Source organism: Odocoileus virginianus, chromosome 20 (assembly GCF_023699985.2).
Source record: "Odocoileus virginianus isolate 20LAN1187 ecotype Illinois chromosome 20, Ovbor_1.2, whole genome shotgun sequence".
Lineage (NCBI taxonomy): Eukaryota > Metazoa > Chordata > Mammalia > Artiodactyla > Cervidae > Odocoileus > Odocoileus virginianus.
Genome location: NC_069693.1, coordinates 16,036,021 through 16,058,239, shown reverse-complemented (window position 1 = coordinate 16,058,239; position 22,219 = coordinate 16,036,021). Strand labels below are relative to the sequence as shown.

General features: G+C 45.3%; 2 protein-coding genes across 2 annotated transcripts; one reads left to right on the top strand and one right to left on the bottom strand.

Annotated features, from left to right (window-relative positions):
- Positions 1-8,826: 8,826 nt before the first annotated feature.
- LOC110151243 (major allergen I polypeptide chain 1-like) lies at positions 8,827-10,359 on the bottom strand. The gene is made up of 3 exons (XM_020914568.2): positions 10,271-10,359; positions 9,947-10,134; positions 8,827-8,978 (listed from the first exon to the last, which is right to left on the bottom strand). Exons 1-3 carry the CDS (start codon positions 10,329-10,331, stop codon positions 8,949-8,951), a joined length of 279 nt encoding a protein of 92 aa, XP_020770227.2. The 5' UTR covers positions 10,332-10,359; the 3' UTR covers positions 8,827-8,948.
- Positions 10,360-18,483: 8,124 nt separating this feature from the next.
- On the top strand, positions 18,484-21,189 carry LOC110151244 (major allergen I polypeptide chain 2-like). Its single transcript, XM_020914570.2, has 3 exons — positions 18,484-18,591; positions 19,134-19,318; positions 20,952-21,189. The coding sequence occupies exons 1-3, from the start codon at positions 18,522-18,524 to the stop codon at positions 21,051-21,053; spliced, it is 357 nt and encodes a 118-aa protein (XP_020770229.1). The 5' UTR covers positions 18,484-18,521; the 3' UTR covers positions 21,054-21,189.
- The last annotated feature ends 1,030 nt before the right edge of the window (positions 21,190-22,219 follow it).

Genomic DNA, 22,219 nt, shown 5'->3' with positions numbered 1-22,219 from the left:
TTTGCAAACATGTAACCAATCCGCTTAAGCCAGCTACCAACTGCTAATGCACACCTTATAAATTGGGTAACAGCTTGGGCTCAGCACTCTCTGACCCCGTACCACTGCGTTGGACGTGCAGCAGGAGCCCTGACTCGATTCAGCAATAAACTTCCCTTTCATGCGAGTTGCATTGTCTTGGAAGCCTTCTCTCTTCCCGCTCAGGGATTCAGACATCGGGCATAACAACTTCTCATGATGTGAGTGGAATCTTGAATTCTAAGGTTAATATTTGGATGACAGACAGTAGGCTTCTTAAATATCAGTCATTGTTGTTAGAAGGACCAGTAAATAAGCTTAAAGTTTGTGGAAATTTAAATCCTGCCACTTTCCTTCCTGAGAAGGAAAATGAAACACCTGATCACGATTGTTCCCAATTCCTAACTTTAAACTATGCAGCTCGGGAGGATCTAATGGATACCCCATTAGACAATCCTGACATGGAAATATTTATAGATGGCAGTTCTTTTGTTTGGGATGGAAAGCATAAAGCAGGTTATGCCATGGTGACTGCTGAACAGGTTTTAGAAGCAAAATCTCTCCCCCAGGGAACCAGTGCCCAGTTAGCAGAGCTTGTGGCTCTGACCCGAGCTCTAGAGTTAAGCAAAGGGCAACGGGTGACTATTTACACCAATTCTAAGTATGCTTATTTGACTTTACATGCTCATGCTGCAATATGGAAAGAAAGACAGTTTAAAGCAGCAACAGGAGAAGCTATTAAGCATTTCAGAGAGATTGAGAGACTTAACTGCTATCTACTGTCCTAAAGAGGTAGCAGTTATGCATTGCAAAGGGCAGAGCAGGGATGGGAGTAAAGTAGCTGCTTGTAACCTGTTAGCTGACTCTCAAGCCAAAAAAGCGGCCCTTTGCGAAACCCCCTCCTTACAGACACCTTTGATCTGGACAAGTCCTGTGGAACAGAAAAAACCACAATATACTGAGGAAGAATTAGAAAGATATGAAAAAGGAGGAGCAAAGATTACTGATAAAGGATGGTTGCAGTCCGAAGATGGATGATTAATAATTTCTGAAAATGCTCAGTGGAAAATTCTTAAGGGTTTACATCAGAGTTTTCATTTGGGTGTAGAAAGTACTTACCAGATGGCTTCTCATTTGTTTGAAGGTAAAAATGTAATGAAAACTTTAAAGAACATTATCAAACGGTGTGAGGTTTGTCAGAAAAATAACCCAAAGACTGAAAAGCTAGCAAAATCTGGATTACAACGAAAGGGAAAGTATCCTGGAGAGGATTGGGAAATCGATTTTACACATATGCCAAAAGCTAATGGATATTCCTGCTTACAAGTTTGGGTGGATACTTTTACTGGATGGATTGAGGCATTCCCCTGTCGTAGTGAACAAGCTAAAGAGGTTATAAAGATTTTAATCCATGAAATTATCCCCAGGTTTGGGCTGCCACGGAGCCTTCAGAGTGACAATGGCTCCACCTTTAAAGCTGCTGTAACTCAGGGAGTGTCTAAAGCTCTAGGAATAGAGTATCACTTACACTGTTCCTGAAGACCCCAATCCTCAGGAAAGGTTGAAAAAGCTAATGACATTATCAAAAGACATCTGTGCAAATTAACTCAAGAAACTCAGGACAACTGGATTAAAGTCCTACCCATAGCTTTAATGAGGGCTCGAACTGCCCCAAAAAAGGAGGAGCTGTCCCCCTTTGAATGTATTTATGGAAGGCCTTTCTTACGCACAGACATTGTTATAGATCCTGAAGCCTTGGAGTTAACTAATTATGTAACTCAGCTCTCAGCTTTTCAACAGGCATTAACAGAATTCCAGAAGACGACTCCTGACTCAGCCTCTGATTCCAACAAGACTCTATTTGAGCCAGCAACCGAGGTCTTGATAAAAACATTGGGGTCTGGGGGCCCATCCCTTGAGCCCCTCTGGGAAGGCCCTTACCAGGTTATTCTTTCTTCTGCCACAGCTGTCAAAGTGCCAAAAATTGATTCATGGGTACATCACACTCGAGTTAAGAGGTGGCACCCTGACCAGAATTAGGTGATGTCCTTTTATGTTTTTACTTTCTATGCTCTGACTTTGTATGTTTCAGATGGGCCTGATAATCTATGTGAGCCTAATTCTGCTGACTCCAGAAATCCTGAGTCTGCCGTTTGATCCTCAAGACAATGCCTTCCTGTCCTGAGCTCACTCCTATGCTGCATTCCACGATCGGTCTAACTGCTGGGTCTGCGGAGCACTCCCCTCTTCATCAGTGAAAGTCTTCCCATGGTGGACATCTCCACTTCAAGGAAAAGACTTTCTCCAAGTCTGTGAATACCTTCGACATCACATGTGATGCCTCTTCTTTGTCTGATGACATCTAACAACCCTAGAATAGACTGGTGTAATACTTTGTACCTTAACTATGGACATAACGTGACTTTTAATTTTGATTATACACTGTCTCAGTTTAATGACTATTTTGCTGCGCATAAGACAAATAGGTCTAGATCTGATGGTTTTTTACCTGATGTTTATCAAATATGGGATGAGGTTATATGGCTAACTCCTGAAAAAGAATGTCTAATATCTACTGCCCCTATATGCTGGGAACAAACAGAGCCTTCCCCCAAAGTTAGCCAACAACTTAATTACAATGATTGGAAACAATTGGGATTTTTGCCTCAGGAAATATGTAACGTAATCATTCCCATGTTTTCCAACCCCAGTTCAGGATCTCCCTTTGTCTGGCAATTCACTAATTGGGACTGGATATCTCAGTCACGCTGGCTTGCTCCAAACGGGACTTATTGGATATGTGGCCTTCACCTATGGGCTTGGCTTCCCCCTGGCTGGATAAGGAGATGCACCCTGGGTCTAGCCTTTACTCATGGCTTTATATTTTCAGAGCTTCCAGAAAAGCCTGCTAATTTACCCCACCTTAAAACTCGGTGGGCAAGCTCTGTATTTCACTGGTATGATTATTTGGCTGCAGTGTTTGTCCCCTCTTTGGGAACTACAGATGTTATGCTACGAGTAGATGCTTTGACAAATTTTACTCAACAGGCATTACAAGATTCTCAAAAAGCTATTTCAGCTCTTAATACTGAACAGGCACAAATTACAAAGGTGGTTTTACAAAACAGATTGGCTTTAGATATTCTGACAGCTGCACAAGGAGGAACTTGTGCCATCATTCATACTCCATGCTGTACATATATACCTGATATGAGCACTAATGTTACTCATTTTACTAAACACATGAACAAGATTACTGGGGCCATGGATACTCCTGAAGCCTCAATCGCCTCACTTTGGGAGACATTAACTAGTTCCCCATGGTGGAAAACTATCTTAATTACAATAATTCTGATTGTTTTGTTTTTGCTGTTTGCTCCCTGCATCTGTAACTGTGTAACTGGATTTGTTTCTAGTCGCATGAAAGCTTTTAAGTTACAAATGGTTGCTCAAACTCCTGCTATCACTGCAGCTTCTTCCAACTACTATTTGGGGCCCCTGGATCAGACATCCTCACTATGAGGATTAGGAGAATATGTTACCTCACCAATTTAGGGACAACGCCCCTTGTCAGCTCGGAAGCAGTTATGGAATGAGAACGACGCCCCTTTTCCCTAGGCAACATAATTCTCCTAAAAGAAAAGGGGGGAATGAAAAAAAAAAGGGGGGGAATGAGAGGGTAACAGGCAGGAAGGTCAGGGGTCTCCAAATGGAGGAAAGAGGCTGCAAGTGCCAGACATTATTATCTCTCTTAAGCGGCAGGAAGAAACAAACCAGCGATTTTTTTTTCTTCTCTAATACAAATTTAAAAGGAGGTTTCTCTTAAAATGCTGTGTTGCCATGACACCTTGTTTCACCTGAAGCTAACTACTCTCAAACCTTGAGTTAACCAATACATTTCTTTGTCTTATGGAAATGTTGTCATAAGCTATGTTAATGTACCCCAGACTCTATCTTCAAGTTGGTTGCGCCAAACGGCCTAACTTACTTACTCAGGTATTGTTTCCCTAATCTATGTAAATGAAACTATTCGTTGGTATTCTGCCCTTCTACAAGATTCAAGTCAATCGTTTTATGGCCAGGGATAAATTATCTGGTGCCATTCTAAATTTTATGACATTCCTTTCTTTTCATTAACAGACTGTGAGTGACTATATAACATACAGCTAAAGACTAGGAGGGGGGGAACTCTTTTGCCCCCTTCTGATGCCTATGTCAGAAGCTTTCTCTATCTCCTTTACACTTTAATAAAACTTTATTACACAAAAGCTCTGAGCAATCCAGCCTCGTCTCTAGCCCCGGATTGAATTCGTCTCCTCTGGAGGCCAAGAATCCCACGTCTTATCGTTCAGCAACAACCTTTCAGGATCCTGGTGGGCTACAGTCCATGGGGTCACAAGGACTTGGACACCACTGGGTAACTAAGCACAATGGGACTGTTGAGTCTCTTCAAAGTAATTTATTTAGTAAGAATTCAGGTATAACGTTGTTGTTGTTGTTCAGTCACTGTGCTGTGCTTAGTCACTCAGTGATGTCTAACTCTTTGTGACTCTATGGACTGTAGCCCACCAGACCCCTCTGTCCATGGGGATTCTTCAGGAAAGAATACTGGAGTAGGTTGCCATGCCTTCCTCCAGGGAATCTTCCCAACCCAGGGATCGAACTTGGGACCCCACACTAAAGGCAGATTCTTTACTGTCTGAGCCACCAGAGAAGCCCAAGAACACTGGAGTGGGTAGCCTAACCCATCTCCAGGGGATGTTGCCAACTCAGAGATCGAATTGGGGTCTCCTGCATTGCACCACAACTTGAAAGCTTCAGAGCTCAGCCTTCCTTATGGTCCAACTCTCACATCTGTACATGACTACTGGAAAAACCATAGCTTTGACTATATGAACCTTTGTCAGCAAAGTGATGTCTTTGCTTTTAAATACCTTGCCTAGGTTTGTCAGAGCTTTTCTTCCCAAGGAGCAAGCGTCTTTTAATTTCAAGGCTACGTCACCATCTGCAGTGATTTTGAAGCCCAAGAAAATAAAATTAGCTACTGTTTCCACTTTTTCCCCTTCTATTTGCCATGAAGTGATGGGAGTGGATGCCATGATTTTAGTTTTCTGAATGTTGAGTTTTAAGCCAGCTTTTTCACTCTCCTCTTTCATCAAGAGGTTCTTTAGTTTCTCTTCACTTTCTGCCATTTGAGTAATATCATCTGCGTATCTGAGTTTGTTGACATTTCTCCCGGAAATCTTAATTCCAGCTTGTGATTCATCCACCTGGACATTTCAAATGATTTTCCCTGCATAAAAGTTAAATAAGCAGGGTGACACTATTCAACCTTGATGAACTCCTTTCTCATTACCGACCATTGTTTCATGTGTAGTTCTGTTTCTTCTTGACCTGCATACAGGTTTCTCAGGAGATGGATAAAGTGGTCTGATATTTCAATCTCTTTAACAATTTTTCACAGTTTGTTGTGATTTACACAGTCAAAGGCTTTAGTATAGTCAAAGAAACAGAAGATTTTTTCTGGAATTCCCTTGGTTTTTCTACGAGCCAACATATGTTGCCAATTTGATCTCTAGTTCCTCTGCCCTTTCTAAACCCAGCTCATACATCTGGAAGTTCTCAGTTAATGTACTGCTGGAGCCTAGCTTGAAGGATTTTGAGCATAACCTTACTAGTATGGGAAATGAGTGTAATTGTACCATAGTCTGAAGATTCTTTAACATTGCCCTTCTTTGGAGTTGGAATGAAAACACACCTTTTCCAGTCCTGAGGCAACTACTGAATTTTTGAAACTTACTGACCTACTGAGTACAGCACCTTAACAGTATTATTTAGGATTTAAAATATTCAGCTGGAATTCAATCACCTCCACTAGCTTTATTCAGAGTAATGCTTCCTAAAGCCCCCTTGACTTCATACTCCAGGATGTCTGCCTCTAGGTGAGTGACCACACCATCGTGGTTATCTGGGTCATTAAGATTTTTTTTTTAATCTTTCTGTGTATTCTTGCCACCTCTTCTTAATCTCTTCTGCTTCTGTTAGGTTCTTACTGCTTCTGTCCATTATTACGCTCATCCTTGCACGAAATGTTCCCTTGATATCTCCAATTTTTTGAAGAGATTTCTACTCTTTCCCATTCTATTGTTTCCTCTGTTTCTTTGCATTGTTCATCGAAGATGGCATTCTCTTCTCTCCTTGTTATTCTCTGGGTTTTGTTGGCTATATCTTTCACGTCTCTTCTTTCCTCAGCTATTTGTAAATCCTCTTCAGGCAACCACTTTGCCTTCTTGCATTTCTTTTTCTTTGGGACAGTTTTGATCACTGCCTTCTGTACAATGTTACAAACCTTCATCCATACTTCAGGCATTCTGTCTACCAGATTTAATCCCTTGAATATATTTGTCACCTCCACTGTTTAATGAATCATTAGGGATTGGATTTAGGTCATATGTGAAAGGTCTATGGATTTTCCCTACTTTATTCAGTTTAAGCCTGAATCTTGCAATTATGAATACTTTGATACTTTATTTACTTTTAATTCTAGCATAGTAGCTTTACAATATTTGTTGGTTTCTGCCATACATCTACATGAATCAACCATAGGTGTATACATGTCACCTCTCTCTGGAACCTCCTTCCCACCTTCCACCCCATCCCACTCCTCTAGGTGAGTGTTTCAATTTTTAAAACATATTTTCTGAATCTGTTGAGATAATCATATGACTTTTCTCCAGTATTCTGTTAATATGTGGACTTACTTGATTGACTTTGAATTGTAAGCCAAACATGCATTCCCAAGGGAAACATCACTTTGTTTTATGTGCTAATTCTTTTATGTGCTGCTGGACTTGATATCCTAAGGTTGTGTTAATTTTTTATATATATTTGTTTATGAATTGTATCAATCCATAGTTTTCCAGTATAATATTTTTCCTGAGATTATATGAAGTGAGGGATGATTCACACAGCTGCTGGTGAATTCAGGGTGGCCTAGGTGGAAATGAGTGGGGTGTCTATGATCTCAGATGGAAATTCATGTGAGAATCAGAGAACAAAAGCCACAGCCTTTTGACAATTGCCTTTCCACCCATCTGAGGTTTGGATGTTAGACAGAAAAGGATTTGGGTGAAATCAGATGCTCCCTCTTCTACTAACCCAGGTTAGATAAGGGTGCTGTAGATTGAAGGAAGGCAGGGAGAGGGGAGGGGATGGGTGGGCAATACAGATGTGTCTTCCCAGCAGCCCCAGGGAGCTCTGTGCAGCTGAGTAAGAGCAGGAGGACCTATCTGTCTGTCTGTCCCAGGAGGACCAAATACCCCTTACTTGTCTTTGCTGCATCCTTGGATAGATCCCCATAACACCTGTACACTCACTGCAGAGCAGGGTGAGTCTATATTCAAGACATTATAAGAATCACCTAACACATCAGGGTAGCAACTGTCCTTTCAGAAGCTCTGGAGCTTTTACATCAGTTGGCTGGGGGTGGGGTGGAATATACATCCTGAGTCAGATAATGAGAAGGGTCCCTGACCCAGGACCTGCTCACACCAGCTCAACTCACCTTAGCTCCCACAGAGGCAGGTCTCCATCTTAGGAGAGCCCCCAGACAGAGCCTGGTGGGGTTGGAGTGGTGGGCAGAGACAAGGGCCCGGTGTCACCTGGGGCAAGGAGACCTCCCCTGCACCCACCAGGGTCCCCTCCATAGGGAGAAGCAGCAGCTCTGGATCACCCTGGGGACCTGTACTAAGCCTTCTAACTATGAGGACCTTAGAGATTCCCCATCCTAGACCCAGCCCTGTGGGGTAAACCCAGCCAGACTCTTTTCTGGAGGGGAGCTGTTGGGTGGGAAGAAGCTCTTAGAGAGTGGGTGTGATCAGGTGAAGAAGAATCAGACAGCATGAGCATGGGGCCAGGTTCATGGGCAAGCAGCAGAGGCACAGAGGAGCAAGAAGCCCCAGACCCCTGGACGTGCACTCTGAGCATGAGACCCAACTCAGTGTGTGTTTATGTGGAAGCAGCTGAGTCCACAACTTGGGGTTTGGATTTAGGATAAACTAAGGCCCAAGCACGTGAACCTTGACCCTTGGTTCTTCCTCTCCTGTCAGGAGTTTAGGAGAGGGGTCCCTTCTCACCCATTATTTTACTTTGGTTATAGTTCAATTTTGTTAATGGAAACCATAGGCCCAAAGAAGGACTATAATATGTGCACAGTCACAGGGTAAGTTAGCCGAAGTCGTCTCCCCAGAATGGATGGGTGGGGGAAGCTATGTCTCTTCAGCAGATGCTTTACCTCCTCTGAGCCTCAGATTCTCCCTTGTAAGATAAGGATGATTACTCCTACCCCTCAAGATTGCTGGGAGGAAGAAATTTGGTGGATGATGCTCATAACCTGTGGGTCCTGTTGACAGAAGTGATCAGACACTCTGGCTGATGTAATGATCATTAACCCTCCCCCACCTATTGAATTTGTGGAGGATCAACATTTGGTGGCTCAGACAGTAAAGAATCCACCTGCAAAGCAAGATCCATGAGTCCAGAAGATCTTCAGGAGAATGGAATGGCTACCCATTTCAGTATTCTTTCCTACCTGGAGAATTCCATTGACAAGGAAGCCTGTTGGGCTACAATCCATGCGGGTCACAAAGAACTGGACATGAATGAACGACTAACACTTTCACTATCTTTCAGCATGTCACATCATTGAAATCCAGCTGCAGGTGGAAGGCACACTGGTGGTCTCCACTGTGGCCATGTCCTCCCTCTCCCCAACCTCCAAAGCCCAATCTCCAATGAGTAAGCACTCTGTTGTGAATTGCAAGGCCTTTTATTTCTGGTATTACCTACTCAGACATGGACATGGTGGGTTGCTGACACTACTTAGTGATCAGCCAAGTGACTTCCTTGGGCTCCTGGCAGGGACAGTTCCATCAGCAGAGAGAACTTGAGTATACTTTATTCTGTAAGAGGAGGTACACAAATCTCGTGAGGCCTCAGGGGTGGATGAGATGTAAAGCAGCTCTGAACACAGGGGAGGGGCCTGCAGGCTTGTTTGGAGGGAGGCCTCTGGATGTGAGCAGGTAAAGGTAGATATGTCCCAGGGAGTTTTCTTCCAATGGAACAGAGATTGTGGGGTCTCCCTGGAGGGTTGAGGGCAGTCTTCTGGGATAGAATGGGAGACACTGCTGAGGACCACCTTGCAGGGCTCTGGAGTGACTCCTGGGAGTCTTCAGGGATGAGCTGACCCCTGTCTGCTTCCTCCCTCTGGCCCTTATACACTTAAGAGCCAAAACAGCTGCTTGTCCCACCACCTCTATGGCAGCAGAGAGAGGATTCACCCTTATCCTCGATTCTGGGCATCCCAGGCCTGGGGAGGGCAGGAGGGCAGCTTTTGGAAGCAGCCTCCTCTTAGGGCATGTGAGGCATAAATGTCTCTTTGAGGTCTAGGGAACAAGGAGAAATGTAGGGTTTCGGTGGGATGGAGTAGGAACTTAAAGCAGAAGGGAAAGAACGGATATTTGGAGAAAGGAAGGACTCAATGCGAATGGATTACAGAAGATTCAAGTTCCTCTGCTGGAGAGGCTGGAGTCAAGGAGGCCAGTGCTGAGGGCCTAACTCCAAAGGCAGGTGGCATCACAGAGTCAGGAGGTCCTGGAGGGTCCCAGGCCTGTGACCAGGCAGAGCTGAGCAGTCAGGGCCAGCTCAGGAGCTCCAGGGCTAGACTGAGTTTTCCTGCAGGATCCTTCCCCACCCTGTGGGTGTCAGCCACATCCTCTCTACCTCCTCATTCATGAGGTTCGTTCTGCTCTCACGTTCTCAGGGAAGAGCCAGGGTGGAGAGGAAATGACCCCCCCACCTCCCAGTGCCCCGAGCAGACACCTGACACCCCCTTCCCCACACAGGCACATCCACACACAGCCTCACCCACCAGGACACTGAGAGCATTCTGCTTATCCTCTTCTGTCAACTTCTCATCAACTCTGCCTTTCAGCCTTCTGGCATTGGCCACTATCGCACTGTTTGTGTTATATTCTTTCACTTTAGCAATGTATTCTTCAGGGGTTCCCTTCACAAACAGGTAAACATCCTCCCTCACTGCTGGGCAGACGTCACAATCTTAAACAGAGAGATAAGGGCACACTCCTTGAAAGGCATTTATCAGAACATACTCTTCCCTTCCCCTCCAGACATGCTCAGTGCTGCCCTGGGAAGGTGTCAGAACCCTTGGGGAGCCCAGGTCCCAGCCACTCACTTCCTCCCGCAATGAGGAGCAAGGCAATGCAGAGCAGCAGGAGAGCTCCAGCCCGCGTCATGGTGCCGGTGGCAAGTGCTCCCTACTCACCTGGAGCCCTTTTCATAACATGTCCATGTCCTCACTCCAAGGGACCTTGTGTCAGATGCTTCCTTTTCCTGAAGATCCTGCCAGGCCACAGCCTGGTGTTTCCCAGGGCTGCACAGGAGGAGCTGTGTGTGTTGGCAAGATGCTAGTCCTTGAGTCCACAGAGGGCACTGGCTCAGCCTCCTCCCCCTGGAGGACTCTGAGGGAGGGGCAGCTGACTCAGGAAGCTTAACAACTGAAAATCCCCAGGTTGACCAAAAAGGGCAAAAATGCTAAAAAATCAGGCCTCCTGAATGCTGGCCTATGAGAGCCTGTCGGAACAACACATGATCTTGAAGACAGCGCTCTGGTGGCTCCTGCCCTGCCCTGCTGTTATCACTGTGTCCTTGATCTTGTCAGTGGCCTCTGTTGGGCCACTTCCCCGAACCAGTTTCTGGAGGCTGGAAACCTCTTTTATATGCTGGCCCAGAAATTTCTAGTTTTTTCTTGACCAAGTCCCTCCACCTGGCAACCTTGATAGCATCTCATTCTACACAGAAATATTTTCTGCAACTTCTTTCTTCTTTTCTTTTAATTGAGACTTTTTGTGTGTATTAGATTATAGACAATTAAGGAGATTATGATAGTTTCAGGAGGACAACAAAGGGACTGAGCCATATATATGCACATGTATCCATTCTTTCACAAACTCCCCTCCTATCCATGCTGCCTCATAACACTGAGCAGAGTTCCCTGTGCAATAGTGGTCCTTATTGGCCATCCATTTTAAATACAGCATCGTCCATCCCAAACTTCCTCACTCTCTCTCACCTTTCCCCTGGCAACCATAAAGTTCATTCTCTAAGTCTGTGAGTCTGTTTTTGTTTTATAAATAACTTCATTTATATTATGTGGTTTTAGAAAGTGAAAGTGAAGTTGCTCAGTCGTGTCTGATTCTTTGCGACCCCATGGACTGTAGCCTACCAGGAACCTCAGTCCATGGGATTTTCCAGGCAAGAATACTGGAGTGGGTTGCCATTTCCTACTCCAGGGGATCTTCCTGACCCAGGGATCGAACCTGGGTCTCCCGCATTGTAGGCAGACGCTTTACCGTCTGAGCTACCAGGGAAGTCCATGTGTTTTTAGATGCCACATATAAAAGGTGTCATAAGATGTTTCTGCTTCTGTGTCTGACTTTCTTCACTCTGTATGACAGTTTCTAGGTCCAACCATTTTCTGCAACCTCTTTCTACTCCTGAGTGTCTCTGTACTGTTCCCCCATCTCCTCTCCAGAGCTCCCACTTGAGGAAAAGCCAAGCCCCTTCTAGGCCACAGTCTCTGGGCCAGTTGCACAACCAGCCCCGCACTGCTGCTGCCTCTGTGGGCTTACCCCTGCCTCTCTCTCCTCCCTCAGTGCCTCCTGTCTGCTCTTGACCTGACCAAGTGTGCTCCTGCAGCAGGGCCTCTGCATGTGGAGCCCTCCTGGCCTGGAGGCTCTTCCTCCAGTGGCTGCTTGATTCGTTCCCTCATCCTCAGGTGTCTTTAAGTATCACAGGACACAGATTTCCCCATATCTTGAGCCCTTATTTCAAATCATGCTGCCTCCATCCTCCCCCCATGGCCCTCCGTCTTCTCCCCCTGCTTCATCTTCACCCAGAGCACTTCTTCCTTTGGGGTCACTGTCTTTCACTCCCTCTTAGGTGATGAAGAGCTGCAGGAGGGCGAGAACTGTGCTGTGTGCTGCTGCATCCCAGGACTAGGAGAGGGCCCAGCATTCGGTAGATGTTACACAATGTTTGTTAGAATAATGGCAGGAATATTCCATTTCTCTGGCATCAATAAACGAGAATAATTTTAGTTTTATTTACTATAGGATGTGCTTATGAATATTGCCTGGGAGAAAATAAATAAGGTAAAGATGTAAAATATTTCATAAGTCAGAATCAAATAGCTTTTGGCTGGAGGCACCTGGCTGTTATTTCTGAGTCACCTGTGGTGGATTAAAGTTTATTGAAGACATGATCTAAAGTTGGGACACAATGTATGACCACAGTCAGAACTCTTATGCCAAATAGGATTCACATCCGGTAACTGCTCTTGGCAAAGAGTCACCAGGTACTGAGCTGCAGTGTCAGCTGATTTCTGTGGAGTCCCTTCTCACCATGGCTCCTGCTGCCTTGGGGGCCACTGCTCTGAAGGTCACCCCATGAGGGACTCAGGTGGCTGCAAATGTGTCTCAGAGGTTCCTGGGCAGGAAGGTGAACACCACAAGGCCCAGGCTGCACATGCTGGCTCTTTGTCTGTGGCAGCAGGACTTCTGTGTGGTGGGACCCCTGCCCATGGATCCCATGCCTCCTGTCCTTCAGAAGACACTGCCCCCAATGCCTTCTGCAGCTCTGTGAGGAGAGGAGACAGGGATTAGGATGCTGAGTAACACAGGTGGCTGCTATAAATCCAGCCAAGTGCCCTTCTGAAGGTGCTACAAGATCCTCTGAGATGTCCCCGAATTGTGGGGACATTTGGTGACATCAGGGTGAAGAGCTGGTCAGGGTCAATGGAGGAATACCGCTGATGTGGCCCTTTCCCAATGCAAGTTATTTTTTTAATGTCTTTTTAGTTGGAGGATAATTACTTTACAATATTGTGTTGGCTTCTGCCATAAAACATGACTCAGCTGTAAGCATACGTATGTTTCCTGCCTCTTGAACCTACCCCACCTCCCACTCCACCCCATCCCTTTAGCCTGTCACACAGTACCACGTTGAGCTTCTTCTGTCAATTTGTTATTAATAACATCACATCTGGAATAATTTGTGATGTATAGAGTAGTTGCAAATATTTGTCAAACCTGATAAACAACATTGGAACATTACTACTAACTGAACCTCATACTGTACTTGGATTTCAGTAGATTGTCCATTAATGTCACTTTGGGTTCCAGGATCCAACCCACAACTACACATACTGCATTCACTGTCATGTGTCCCCAGTATCCTCTCCTCTGTGGATTACTCATTATCCCTTACTCTGTTATGGCCTTGATAGTCTTGAGGGGAACTGGCCAAGGATGGTAGAGGGACCCTCAAGCTGAGTTTGTGTGCTGTTGTTCTCATAATGTAGAGTGGGTTCAGACTTTGGGTTTTGAAGAAGACACCACACAGGAGAAGTGCCCTTTCATCCCCTTTCATCAGGGTACACAGGACAGCAGTGTCTTTCCACTGGAAATTATTGTTTATGTGTTTGCTAAGTTTTTCCACTGCTTCCCCTTCCACTCCTCTTCTCTCTGGAAGGTGAAGTCAGTCAGTCATGTCCAACTCTTTGTGACTCCTTGGATGGTAGCCCACCAGGCTCCTCCATCCATGGGGTTTTTCCAGGCAAGAATACTGGAGTGGGTTGCATTTCCTTCTCCATCTCTTTGGGAATGAGTTCCTAAGTCTAGCCCATGCTCAGAGAGGGCAGGGCAGTAATTTCCCCCTCCTGCTTGGGATAATCTACAACTGTTATTCAGGATGTTTCTGTAAGGATTGCTTGTCTCCTCTTCCACATTTATGTAATCATATAATAATGTAATCATTCAACAGATCTTTGAAGGAGGTCACCGTTATCTTCATTGCCTCCACCATAGTTTGGCCCCAGGTAAATAACAGGGAGGGAACACAGCTCCACCCATCAAAAGAAAATTGGATTAAAGATTTACTGAGCATGGCCCCGCCCATCAGAACAAGACCCAGTTTCCCCCTCAGTCAGTCTCTCCTATCAGGAAGCTTCCACAAGCCTCTTAACCTTCTCCATCAGAGGGCTGACACACTGAAAACCACAATCACAGAAAACTAGCCAACCTGATCACATGGACCACAGCCTTGTCTAACTCAGTGAAACTATGAGCCATGCCATGTAGGGCCACCCAAGATGGACGGGTCATACTGGAATGTTCTGACAAAACATGGTCCACTGGAGAAGGGAATGGAAAACCACTTCAGTATTCTTGCCTTGAGAATCCCATGAACAGTATGAAAAGGTAAAAAGATAGGACACTGAAAGAAGAACTCCCCAGGTTGGTAGGTGCCCAATATGCTACTGGAGATCAGTGAAGGAATAACTCCAGAAAGAATGAAGAGATGGAGCCAAAGCAAAAACAACACCCAGTTGTGGATGTACTGGAGATGGAAGCAAAGTCCGATGCTGTAAAGAGCAATATTGTATAAGAACCTGGAATGTTGGGTCTATGAATTAAGAAAAACTGTAAGTGGTCAAACAAGAGGTGGCAAGAGTGAGCATCGACATTTTAGGAATCAGTGAACTAAAATGGGCTGGAGCAGGTGAATTTAACTCAGATGACCATTATATCTACTACTGTGGGCAAGAATCCCTTAGAAGAAATGGAGTAGCCATCATAGTCAACAAGAGAGTCCAAAATGCAGTACTTGGATGCAGTCTCAAAAATGACAGAATGATCTCGGTTTCCAAGGCAAACAATTCATTATCACAGTAATCCAAGCCTGTGCAGCAGACAGTAATGCTGAAGAAGCTGAAGTTGAACGGTTCTATGAAGACCTTCAAGAACTTTTAGAATTAACACCCAAAAAAGATGTCCTTTTTATTTTAGGGGACTGACATGCAAAAGTAGAAGTCAAGAAACACCCGGAGTAATGGGCAAATTTGGCCTTGCAGTACAGAATGAAGCAGGGCAAAGGCTCATAAAGTTTTAACAAGAGAATGCACTGGTTACAGCAAACACCCTCTTCCAAAAACACAAGAGAAGACTCCACACATTGCCATCCACCAGATGGTCAACACTGAAATCAGATTGATTATATTCTTTGCAGCCAAAAATGGAGAAGCTCTATACAGTCAGCAAAAACAAGACCAGGAGCTGACTGTGGCTCAGAACATGAACTCCTTATTGCCAAATTCAGGCTTAAATTGAAGAAAGTAGGAAAAACCTCTAGACCAATCAAGTATCGCCTAAATCAAATACCCTATGATTACACGGTGGAAGAAATAGATTTATGGGACTAGATCTGATAGACAGAGAGCCTGATGAACTATGGATGGAGGTTCATGGCATTGTACAGGAGAGAGGGATCAAGATTATCCCCAAGAAAAAGAAATACGAAAAAGCAAAATGGCTGTCTGAGGAGGCCTTACAAATCGTTTTGAAAAGAAGAGAAGTGAAAAGCAAAGGGGAAAAGGAAAAATATACCTACTTGAATGCAGAGTTCCAAAGAATAGCAAGGAGAGATAAGAAAGCCTTCCTCAGTGATCAGTGCAAAGAAATAGAGGAAAACAATAGAATGGGAAAGACTAGAGATCTCTTCAAGAAAATTAGAGATACCAAGGGAACATTTCATACAAAGATGGGCTCAATACAGGACAGAAATATTATGGACCTAACAGAAGTAGATGATATTAAGAAGAGGTGGCAAAAATACAAAAAACTATACAAAAAAGAACTATACAAAAAAGATCTTCATGAGCCAGATAATCACGATGGTGTGATCACTCACCTAGAGACAGACATCCTGGAATGTGAAGTCAAGTGGGCCTTAGGAAGCATCACTATGAACAAAGCTAGAGGAGGTGACGGAATTCCAATTGAGCTATTTCAAATACTAAAAGATGATGCTGTGAAAGTGCTGCACTCAATATGCCAACAAATTTGGAAAACTCAGCAGTGGCCACAGCACTGGAAAAGGTCAGTTTTCATTCCAATCCCAAAGAGAGGCAATGCCAAAGAATGCTTAAACTACCGCACAATTGCACTCATCTCACATGCTAGTAAAGTAATGCTCAAAATTCTCCAAGCCAGGCTTCAACAATATATGAACCAAGAACTTCCAGATATTGAAGCTGGTTTTAGAAAAGGCAGAGGAACCAGAGATCAAATTGCCAACATCTGCTAGATCATCAAAAAAGCAAGAGAGTTCCAGAAAAAGATCTATTTCTGCTTAATTGACTGTGTGGATCACAACAAACTGTGGAAAATTCTGAAAGAGTTGGGAATATCAGACTACCTGACCTGCCTCTTGAGAAATCTGTATGCAGGTCAGGAAGCAATGGTTAGAACTGGACATGGAACAACAGACTGCTTCCAAATCAGGAAAGGAGTATGTCAAGGCTGTATATTGTCACCCTGTTTATTTAACTTATATGCAGAGTACATCACGAGAAATGCTCGGCTGGAGGAAGCACAAGCTGAAATCAAGATTGCTGGGGAAAATATCAATAACCTCAGATATGCAGATGACACCACCCTTATGGTAGAAAGTGATGAAGAACTAAAGAGCCGCTTGATGAAAGTGAAAAAGGAGAGTGAAGAATTGGCTTAAAGCTCAACAGTCAGAAACCAAAAATCGTGGCATCCGGTCCCATCACTTCATGGGAAATAGATGGGGAAACAATGGAAACAGTGTCAGACTTTATTTTGGGGGGCTCCAAAATCACTGCAGATGGTGACTGCAGCCATGAAATTAAGAGACACTTACTCCTTGGAAGAAAGGTTATGATCAACCTAGACAGTATAGTAATAAGCAGAGACATTACTTTGCGAACAAATCTCCATCTAGTTAAGGCTGTGGTTTTTCCAGTAGTCATGTATGGATGTGAGAGTTGGATTATAAAGAAAGCTGAGTGCCGAAGAATCGATGCTTTTGAAGCGTGGTGTTGGAGAAGACTCTTGAGAGTCCCTTGGACTGCAAGGAGACCCAACCTGTCCATCTTAAAGGAAATCAGTCCTGAATATTCATTGGAAGGACTGATGTTGAAGCTAAAACTCCAATACTTTGGCAACCTGATATGAAAAACTGACTCATCTGAAAAGACCCTGATGTTGGGAATGATTGAAGGTGGGAGGAGAATGGGAGAACAGAAGATGAGATGGTTGGATGGCATCACTGACTCAATGGACATGAGTTTGAGTAAACTCTGGGAGTTGGCAATGGACAGAGGGGCCTGGTGTGTTGCAGTCCATGGGGTCACAAAGAGTCAGAAACAACTGAGTGACTGAGCTGAACTGATATGTATATCAATATGGACTGATACATATTACTTTATACTTTGGGTTATCATCTAATTCTCTTTTATTTATTTTGTCTTCAAACTGTTTCTAGTTTGGCAATTGGGAGTTTCTCAGACTTTGCTTCTAGAGTTTTTAAGGACTATCTCAAATTGTTTGTCCCAACAAACTGCTTTGGTAGCATAGAAGGTTGAGTTTGTCTCTTGAAAGAGTTTACACACATGCACTGCCCCCTGTGGTGGACCCAACCCTCTGGGCCTTATATCCTCCATCCCCAGTGTCCTGTAGGGCTATGGACCTCAGAGCATCTGCCCCAGGAGTTAAACTGTACAACCCCACAGCTACTCCCTGATGCCTCTGGATAGACTGCAGTCCAAACATCTCTTGAGACCAGGTTCACACTGGAGGAGGGTGGGACAGCCAGGAGAAGGGGAAAGACTGGAGCCACTAGGGGTCTAGAACATAGGAACTTTCTCTCTTGAATATTTGAGAAAAGCTGGTGGCATGATTCAAAATTACAGAATTACCAGCCCCTGAAAAAACCCACATGGACTTAAGTCCTGAGAGTTCCTGGATTGGAATGATTCAGAGTCCAAGGCTACTGTCCACCAGTCATCAGGGCCCTGTCTAGAGATATTTGGGGGCTTACCATATTTGGGGGCTTCAGTAAGATGTTAAGATATTCAGGGGCTTCAATAAGGCCCAGTGCGGCATTCTTATCCCCAGGACTTAAATTTGGGGAAAAAAGGAAGGATTCTGGATGAACTTTTTTCTACCTGACAGTGGTATAGAGCTGTCCTTGGCCCTCCTGTGATTCCATCTGCTCAGTTTGAGAGAGTGCTGCCCTTGGAACCACGATGGGCTGGGGGATGGATGCTCAGGAAAACAGATGATGGTTGGGGGTGGGACAACAAAGAACTTGGCTCCAAATGGAGTCAGAAATGTCAGCTCCACTTGGTCTTTGGCAAAGATATCCCCACAGGTCCTCCAGCTCTGCTCTCAGAGTAGGATGGTGTTCCACAGTAAACACCCCAAGGACCTAGAGAGTCACCTGTACCAGCTGCATGATCACAGGCCTGTGGTCTGCCTGGGAGGGATGTGGGCTGGGCTCAGGAAGCTTGTGGTTTATAAAGCAGCAGAAACCCTGCCCAGAGCACTCCAGCTGCCACCATGATGAAGGGAGCCCTACTTCTGCTGGCCCTGCTGGTGACCAGAGAGCTGACCTTTGAGACGCGTGAGGGTAGGAAGGAGGGTCTGGATGGCCCTCCTGATCCTTGCCCAGTGCTGTCTCACTGCATCTTCCCCAGTCCTGTCCAAGCCGCCTCAACAGACAGATTCCGAGGGCAGCTGGCAGATCAGTGCCCAGGAGTCTGGCACAAACACCCTGAGGCTTTCAGTCTTTTTTTTTTTTTTTGGCTTTCAGTCTTTGAATGGAGGGGGTGGTGTGGAGCTGGATGCGTCATTATCTGCACACACACACCCTGGGGGATTTGTTTAGGGTAATGGTTCTCATTGGAAGGGAGGAAGTAGGCTGGTATACCTGGGAGTGGTGGTCAAGGGCAGAAGGATCTCCAGGCCCAGCCCCTCTTGCGGTTCCCTCTACTGGGACTGCCTCATAGGGAAGGTTTTCTGTCTGGGATGTAAGCAGTCCTGAGAGAGGGTGGGTCCCTGTGGCAGGTGAGTCTGAAGCTTTGGATGTGTGAGTTCCTATCAGGTGGTAGGAAACAGGAACCTTCTACCTTGGTTATTCTTGTGACAAGGTGTTTTCTGTTATGCCTTCAGCCGAAGCCTGCCCTGTTTTTTATGGAGTCCTTACCAGTGTATCCCTTGCATTACCACCTCCATTGTTGAACAGCACCCTCGATTTGGTTGAAGCTACCGATGCAGAAAAAGTAGCACTACAAAAAGCTCGAGATTGCTTCGCTGAGAGCGGACTTGTGAACAGGTTGAATCATCTGAGAATCCAGGTAATCTACTCTTCCCCAGCTCTCACATGTGCTTAGTGCAGTATGTCACATGGTAATAGATTATGCCGTCTTGGGATGTATGACAGACAAGAGCAATTATTAAAGAGCTATTAACTACATAAACCTTTGGTCCACCCTACAGCACTTTAATGGGCTTCCCCAGTGGCTCAGTGTTGAAGAATCCACATGCAACGCAGGAGACATGGGTTCCATCCCTATGTCATTTAGATGCGCTGGAGTAAGGAATGGCAACCCATTCCAGTATTCTTGCCCAAAAAAATCCCATGGACAGAGGAGCCTGGCGGAATACAAAGAGTCAGACATGACTGAAGTGACTGAGCTCTCACGCTCCCACAGCACCTATAATATGCATGTGCAGTCTACCTGCACATCCAGCCTCTTGTTACTGAATATGTCTGTATCATGTCAATCAGGTCACACTAATATCAGTGCAATAGGCCAAGTGTGTTGACGCATGTGTTTTTTTTCCCCTTCGGTTTTGGAGCCAGCATTGGAGGAGTAGAATTTTAATTTTTGGCAGGAAAGGAAGCATTCAGCTCACACACATGTAGTTTTGTCAGCTCTATTTTGGTGTAGGTGATTTACTCCCTAAGTCATGCCCAACTCTGCAATCCCATGGACTATCTCCTTCCAGGTTCTTGTGTCTATGGGATTTTCCAGGCAAGAATCCTGAAATAGGTTGCTATTTCTTTTTCCAGCAGATCTTCCCAACCCAGAGATCAAACCCATGTCTCCTGCTTGGCAGGCAGATTCTTCACTGCTGAGCCATCTAGGAAGCCCCAGCTCTATTTTAGGAATATTGAAAAGGAGCCCCTGCCTTAAAAGTCTCTTTCCAGCCTGGGACTCCCTGGCTTTGTAAAGTTTCTGGCCTGTGATCTTGCCATCTCCTTTTGTTCCCACTCTGTTGGCCATTTCTCGGGCTGAGAGCCCCATTTCCACTGACATGGTCTCCATGTCTACAAGCCTGATTTTCCATTGTGGTGTTTTGGTGCCTGAGGCTCCTGAGGAAGCTTCCAGGTACCTGTGACTGCTCGCCTGAGCTAGCAATATATCTACTGACAGCCTATCTTTTCTTTCTTGTTCTTGTCAGACAGTATTGGAGATTGTGAATAGTCTGTCTGCATATTTTTCTGTAATGAAGTGTTTAAAATGAGAAGTTTGCCATGAGTAGAGTTTCATTCACTAGTAGAAGCTCACAGGACACGTGGGTTGTTTACAACACCTACATGCACATTCTGTCCATGTAGCACTCCTGACAGAAGAGGCTCAGGTGCAGGAGGTGTGACCCAAGCCCAGACTCCGGCATCTTGCTCCTACCTCAGGACCAGTCCTGGCTGTGCCCTGCTGACCCTTGCCATCTCCTCCCCTTCCTTACTTGGCTGGTGGCTCTGTCTCCCTCCTGATGCCTGTGTCTGGCCTGTTAGGGAGCCATCCTCCCCCTGGTGCCTGCTGGCAGCCCCCTCTCCAGTGGTGGGTCTGTGGACAGAGGTTCTTGCTGGGGATGGGGCTGAATCCCTGAGGGTGAGGCATGAGGTGTGAGGTGATCCTGGGGAGACAGGATAGCCCAGGTATGGGCTCATATCCTGTCCCTCCTCCTCCTCTTCCCTTCCAGCTTTCCATCATCTTCAGTAAAGATTGCACTGGCTATAAGTTGTCCTCGGTGGTGAACACTGCTTCAGGATTAGGTCTCAGTGTGACATCTTTGGTGACATAATCTTTGCCAGGGATGCCAGCTGCACTTGCACTTCCTGCCCTGTTCTCCACATCTGAAGCTGGAATCCAGACACCTGTCCCACCTGATGTGGTCTGTATCAGTCTGACTCTAATTAAATAACTGCAGCATTGCTCAATGTGCCCAGTGTGTGTGTTTGTGTTGTGGGGAGGATGTGAGGCAGGAGGTCTTGGGAGATGGTGAGAAGTGACACATGTGATCATTGAGAGCATGGGGACCAGGGTCAGACAGAATGATGGTAAACCTAGGCCCTGTCCCTGACAAGCTGCGGGACCATAGGCAAGTGTGTTGCAACTTTATCAAGTCATTCTGTCATCTGTTGAATGGGGATTGTGTATCAACATTAAGCAAAATAACATGTACACAACACCTCTACTTCAGCAGCCTGGAAGGATTAAAGTGTTGTCCATGGCCACAGATAGCATGTCTCCCACTCTGACCTTTAGCACAGTGGCAGAGCCTCTAATCCTTTAACTGTCCCTCTGGTTATTGATGGGTGTCTCAGGCAAAGACTGAGCAGCCTCATCCAGGTCCCTTCTCCCTCACAGTGGCATTCGCTATTTTCTATATCTTAGGTGGGTGACTTCTGAGGAGCCAGCCTTTCTTCAGGAACACTTAGTACCACTGCTGTTTTTGGTCCTGCCATGGGGATCAGAATCCCCATGAAGTGTTGAACCAGGAAGAAGGGAGTAGATGGAAGAAGCTACCCCAGTGGGAATGTTGTTACCATGGAAACATCTCATGCTGCAAAGTGCGAACTGCAGAATGTGCCACATGGGAATGCATCCTGAACTCTCTAGCCTACTTCTAAGAGCATGAATAGGTAGTTGCATTACCATAGGAAATTTGTAAGGCTGCAAGAAATGGCCTAGGTTTTATCTGTTTCCTAGGGTCTAGTGCAATGTCAGGGTACAGTCAGCATGACCCACATAAAGAGTAGCATAACTTGTAAAATCTCTCTACCTTCTGGCCAGGTAGGCAAAATAAAATCACATACTGAGAGCTGAACTTGGTGCTTGGGGCTAATTGTCCAGAACCTCGAGTCCTGACTCTTCTTTGACATGCTGGCTGGACTTAGGTATTTAAATTCACCCATTTACTCTTTCTACACCTTGGCTTTACATTTATCAAGTGCTGGATACTCTGCT

Excerpts from the sequence above, each read along its gene's own strand:
- LOC110151244 (XM_020914570.2), top strand. The coding sequence starts at position 18,522 with ATGATGAAGGGAGCCCTACTTCTGCTGGCCCTGCTGGTGACCAGAGAG. Across the intron at positions 18,592-19,133 it reads GACCTTTGAGACGCGTGAGG|CCGAAGCCTGCCCTGTTTTT; the intron begins GTAGGAAGGAGG and ends TTATGCCTTCAG. Across the intron at positions 19,319-20,951 it reads TGAATCATCTGAGAATCCAG|CTTTCCATCATCTTCAGTAA; the intron begins GTAATCTACTCT and ends CTTCCCTTCCAG.
- LOC110151243 (XM_020914568.2), bottom strand. The coding sequence starts at position 10,331 with ATGACGCGGGCTGGAGCTCTCCTGCTGCTCTGCATTGCCTTGCTCCTC. Across the intron at positions 10,135-10,270 it reads GCTCCTCATTGCGGGAGGAA|ATTGTGACGTCTGCCCAGCA; the intron begins GTGAGTGGCTGG and ends TCTCTGTTTAAG. Across the intron at positions 8,979-9,946 it reads AGAATGCTCTCAGTGTCCTG|AATAAAGTATACTCAAGTTC; the intron begins GTGGGTGAGGCT and ends CTCCTCTTACAG.